The 6,185-nt window shown below is 34.0% G+C and overlaps 1 protein-coding gene across 1 annotated transcript; it reads left to right on the top strand.

The window, feature by feature from the left end:
* Positions 1-4,902: 4,902 nt before the first annotated feature.
* LOC112686638 (testis-specific gene A8 protein-like) lies at positions 4,903-5,785 on the top strand. The gene is made up of 2 exons (XM_025559019.1): positions 4,903-5,014; positions 5,302-5,785. Exons 1-2 carry the CDS (start codon positions 5,003-5,005, stop codon positions 5,632-5,634), a joined length of 345 nt encoding a protein of 114 aa, XP_025414804.1. The 5' UTR covers positions 4,903-5,002; the 3' UTR covers positions 5,635-5,785.
* Positions 5,786-6,185: the final 400 nt, after the last annotated feature.

The raw sequence follows: 6,185 nt of genomic DNA, 5'->3' as shown, positions 1-6,185 counted from the left end.
AATCAATACTTAAACACATTTTAAAAAATCAATAAATGAGTATAATATTGAAAATTGAGAAACATATCGAAATGACAGAGAGTGTTTATTAAAATATATATTTCATAGCATTAAGATTGACTATGTATAAAAAGGTGTAATTATTACATAAAATTATTTTATAGTGCTTCCTTCCAGACAATATTAGCTAATATAAGTAATAATATTAGTATTGTTTGTGAATTGTTTGTTGCTATATTACTGGGTAAGAGCCAATGAGAACGCAGTATTTGGAAATAATTGAAAGTAAAGTTAATTGTGCACACATAAAGTCCCTCTAACTCAATTAATTTAAGTAATTAATAGCTTAAAGAACATAATCCACTGAGTGTTCTTATACTTGTGTTAATAGCCTATGATAATTAGAACTCTAGTTATAGAGGTTTGAGTAAAGGAAAATATTGAAAAAATCGAATGTGAAGTTGATTGTGCACGCATAACTTTCCTCGAACTCAACGAATCTAAGCAGTTAATAGCTCAAAAGAAAGAGCTTAACCCACTGAGGGTTTTGAGAGTAAAACGATCAAGATCCATAAATTAGAAGAGGAGCTATGAGAATTCGAATTGCTTGAGTGAATGTGTCCCATAAGAAATGTACAGAGAAGAATCGCGTTTGAGTATAACATGAATAAGGTGAGAGTTGAGTAAATTGCAATGATTGTTTACATATCTGTGTCTAAATACCTTTCATTTAAAAAAAAAAAAATGAAGAAAATCGGTCGGATAGAACGGCCAGACGGTCTTTAGTTTTCATGCATTTTTTTAATATATAAGATGTGATTTTTTTTATCTAAAAATAGTAATAATTATGAGGGATTTACTTTAGTTTACTATTCCCCATTAATCCGTAACACCCTCTATCGGAGCCCTCTAACCCTCTATCCCCTAAAGTTAATCTCACACATACGAGTATAATATACTCGTAACCCGTATATTAACGGCCAAAAAGCTAAGATACATAATATGCATATCCAATACACCGTAAAAAATCTAATCTACCCTACTTTGATTCTGCAAATATTGTAACGCCTTTTTTTTTTTTAATACAATTTAAAATACATTACACTAAAGTTTTTGTGCAAATCTCGATTTAAAGGAACTGCATTAGAAGCGCATTATGGAAATAATAAATTCGGTGTTATGTTTGTGGAAAATAATTGATCTTAATATCACCAATCAAAAATAATTTAAAACTAATTGACAATGGTGTGTTATAGATAAACAAAAAACTATTGAAATACTTTTTTTTTTTTTTTTTTTGAAAACTTTGTATATTTACAATTAGCTTCAACAATTATATATAAAGTTAACATAATATAACATAATATATAAATATAAACGTTATAATTTTAAGGAGAAGGAATAGGAAAAGAAAATGGAAGTAAGTGGTTGACAACTGTGGTTAAGAGAAGTAATAAGGGGTTAATTATAGTTTTAAAATCTTCGAGAAATTTGGAGATTAGGCTTACGGGCGTAGCTGTTGAGCGTGAAGTGTTAGTAGTAACATTGGCATATGAACGTTTTTGTTGCTGGTTGGAACTGGAGGTGATTTTGTTTATAGACGGAATGGTGTGATTGAGCACCGGATGACAATAAGTTTTGAGTGATGGAGGTTTTCACTAAGTTTTTTAAACACTGGACATCCTTTGTATGAAGCTGTGTGCGGCCCTGAATACAGGACACACTTGGCGGGTTCTAATAGTGATTTGGTACATTCTGAAGTGTAATGGTTTTCTCCACATTTAACACAACGTGGGGATTGGTGGCAAATATTACTAGTGTGATAATAAGCTTGACAATCATGCCATTGTGGAGGGGAGAGTTTTTTCCTGGGCAGCTCAATTTTGATTCTTGTGTGAAGAAGCAAATCTAATAAGAGAATATCACTGTTGTTATCAGCAACTTTTGGATCAATTCGAAAAAAAGGCACAGGTCTTTTAGTGGTACGATGTACAATATTAGAGAACCGAATAACTTCGTGGCCAATATCAAATAAGCTAGCTTATATGTCTTTCACAGCAGTGTACGGGTGGAGGTGCCTGATAAATACAGCATATGGCTTCAAACTAATAGGCAGGTATGTGTGGAAATTTATTTGTTCATTAGTGATAAGATAATTATAAACTAGATTATAATTACTGATGCCGTTGGTGCGGATAATCAGGTGCTTTGGGGTATTTTTAAAATTAATACCCGAAGGAATGACAAGGTCATTTCTTGAGCGTGTAAAATTCGTAGCCACCGCTTAAATAGAAAGGTGTAAAAAAAAAAATTTGTTTTACTTGGAGTAATTACCACGTGACCGGGCAAAGCATTGCACTGGACTTTGGAAGGTGTTGCAATAACGGGAGGGTTAAACACTTCCTGATCGAAAATGTTGTCTTCAGAGAGTGAAGAATAGCGATTTGGTGTGATGAATACTTTACTTTGGTTGCCGCTTGATTTTGTGGGTGAAGATGATGACGAAGTGGATAAATTGCATTTCGAATTATTCCAAGTCATGTTTTGATTAATAATATTAGATTAGGCTCATTAGTGTAGTGTGCAAAAGATAACGGATAAACGAAAACGACATCTGTTCATGTTGAACGATGAATGTAAACTGATTTAAGTACTTATATTATTATAGTAGAACAAAAACTATGAATGGATATAAAAATAATTCAATATAATTAAAAATATATATTGTCTTGATAACATCACATGTTTCGTAATAAATAAATTTTTTAATTAGAATACAGAAATCCCTAATGCTATATCCGAAATTCAATTATTTATTAGGTTCACTAATCATATAAATATTGGAAAGAGTTTATTTGATTAATACAGATCTTACATAACATACTTATAAGACACACATCGACACTGCACATAAAATTCAAACGAAACGAGACGCGTAATGGCTTCGTCGAATGCCTATCGCAGACTCGTCTCCTGTCCGTACTCGACTCGTTTCTCTAACCTAACCAGTGTTAACAACAATACCGTATCCAGGATTCATTTAATGGGAGTGTTTTAAAATTTAATAAACTTATGGTAAGGGGGGGCTCTGCCACCATTCGTATTATATTGATAAATACCATGTATTTATATAAATTATTATATTAATGAAAATTATTTTATTAAGACAGTAAGTGTAAATTCTGCAAGTTGTTTACAACGTTTATTCAAATTATACTGTAAGTTTGTAATTTGGTAAAATACCATAAAATATGGTCTATTGGTGCTCTAACACCCATATCACCTCCCCTCCCACTAAATACGCACCTGATTAACAACATTAACATTTTTTTTTTTTTACATATTGAAATCTGTTAATCCAAAATCTTGTTAAAGTAGCCTAAAATCCGACCAGAACACAAAATCCGGATTTTTCCAATTTTTGGATAAATCAGATTTATGTCACATCACTAGTTGTAATACGTTTTAATTTACAGTAATATATAGTCGTTTTACAAAATCAATTTGATGGTAAAATTTTCTAATCGACCATCACTAGAAACAAAGATTGCAAGATATTTATTCGTCAGACACCACATATTATGAAAAAATCATTACAAAGACTTTCTACTATTCATTTTATTATAAATTGTTATTAAAAAAAAATGTATATTTTATTGAAAAATAAATCAAAAACATATAACATATAACCAGGGTTCATGGACTCGTAACATTTTCATCATTTTGTTATTTATTGTAAAATATAACAGTGTACGAAATAAATTAATTTCTCTATGTCATGATTCAAAATAAAAAATTGTATATATTTTTGTATATTTCATAGATTTAGCACAGAAGTGCTAATTTGTACCTTTTTTGTTTGGTGACTTCGCTTCTATTATGATACATTATTAAATTTAAAAATTTAAACTTGTACAAATTTCAACCTATCAAAAAAAATAAAATATTAATGCAGTCGTATGTAATTACCTATTTCTTATTCACCCACCTATTTGCAATATACATCACATAGCTTAGAGGGAGGGGGATTAATTGGGCAGTCGTGTCCCTAATATCCGTTTTTTCTTTATATTTTCGTTAATTATTATTTATATCAAACTAGGAAAATACATAAATGTGAAAACATGTATGAAGTGTTCTCCCTCTTATAAAAGGGTCTAAGAATGTCACTGTCATAGCTCCTTATAATTGTTGTGTTAGAAACTTTGTTCTTAGAAAATACAATGTATAGAATACGAGAACATTTTATTTGTTATCAACATCGGGATAAAATTTCAAAACTAGAAATAAATGTTTATATTTTTTACAAGTAGTAGTATAATTTTTCTTAAAATAGTAAGTAATAATATTTTTAATAATTTTGCAACACATTGTTGGTTGATTTTTGATTTATTAGTATTTTATTTTACTGTGTACCAAACTAGTGTCCTGTTTTTTTATGAAGCGAGTTACTCTAGCGTAATTGAAACCAAACGTCCGATATGTTTTATCCTCAAAATAATGACATGTGGGTTACCGTAAACGATCATATCCTTAATCGTGTACCATATCATATACATCCATAAGGATCATGAGGTTAAAGAAATATTCTGACGAACGGGGAACACGTAGAAGTGTTGCAATCCCGGAACCTCGGACGTGTCGTGCCATTGATATTCAGCCTTTCATAATCGTATTACGAGACCGATGATTTGAACACAGAAATACGCGCGCGTGTTACGACACTGTCGTATGCCGATTTACGGCGGTTATTATAGTTATGATGATTAAGATGTACCACCTACGCGCTGTACCATTGTTCGTTGATATTTTGGCACCGGCGTCCGTTCTGTAAGCGATGGTCGTGTGCACGTCGTGCGTGGAATGATGATCGGCCGTCACTAGGGCAAACGTGATGTATAAAACGGACGCGTTCGCCGACAGACCGTACCAGTTAACCGTCAGTCTTCGGTAGCACTCCATCAGACAAGTCCAAAGTCCACCAACCAACACCAACATCACCATGCAATTCCAAGTAAGAGTTTTTATCGTAAGGTCCGAATTAGGTACGGGTTCCGTGCAAAGCGGTGGTTGGAAAACGAACGAATTCCCGGCTGGTGCACAGTACTGGCTGAATCGAAAGCGGAGAATATTTTCATACTCGCGACCGAGAATCCGCTGTGTTCCGTCTGATTGCGTCGGACGGGAGGCCCGTTAGTCTTGTTCAAGATACTTAGGTCATAGCACAACGCTTTGCACGTCCGAATCTACGCCGATCGGGTTGCTTAAACTTACGTATTTCACGTCGACGTGTGTTTACAGGTGTCTTTCGCTCTGCTTGCCATGGTCGTGTGCTTTGCCGCCGCCGCCGCCGCCGAGGAAGCCAAACCGCAGTCCGCTACATCCGCCACCGACAGAAGCAAACGGGGTTTGATCGCACCGCTGGTCGCCTCCCCTTACGTTGCAGCACCATATGCCGCCGCCCCGTACGTAGCAGCCCCGTACGCCGCCGCCCCGTACGCAGTCGCTGCCCCGTATGCCGCCGCCACCCCGTATGCAGTTGCTTCCCCATACGCCGCACCGTACATTTCCTCGTACACCACCTACCCCTATGTTGCCAAGACCTTGGCTTCCCCGTACGCATACTACCCTTGAAAACGACCATGACCAATTCGACCTGTTCTCGCCTAAAATCACATCGAAATAATTGTAAGGAAAATAATTGTTCAACCATAGTTGACAACGTACTTAACAATATTATGTCTTGTTGATATGTGTAAATAAACATTTAATTGTTCGCATCAAATTTGCTTTACTCATTGATTCCTTAACATAGCCCGGTAATGAAGAAGTTATTTGACTATAATATTTATGGTTCAACTGTCAATCGAAATAACAGTATTTTACGAATTGTTTGTGACTTCAATTACAATTTATAGTAATACATTTGATTTTTTATTCTTTAATCATATATGAGAATATAACCTGTAGATAGTTAACAAGGCCATATCTGGGGGGGTCCAGGGTGTCTTTCTCCCCCCTAAATGTCTTCAATATTTTAGGAATGTTTAAAATACTTATTTATTTTTAATACCAACATAAATATTTTCAGTCAAAAATGATTTAAGCTCCAATTAATCATTGACTGCATTTAATTTTATATCTTACTCGTAATATCATATGAAAATATGATATTAATTTTAATA

The sequence above is a fragment of the Sipha flava genome, unplaced genomic scaffold, assembly GCF_003268045.1.
Source record: "Sipha flava isolate LNK unplaced genomic scaffold, YSA_version1 320_pilon_pilon, whole genome shotgun sequence".
Taxonomy (NCBI): domain Eukaryota; kingdom Metazoa; phylum Arthropoda; class Insecta; order Hemiptera; family Aphididae; genus Sipha; species Sipha flava.
The sequence above is the reverse complement of the archived record's forward strand: the minus strand, read 5'-3'. Positions and strand labels throughout refer to the sequence as shown.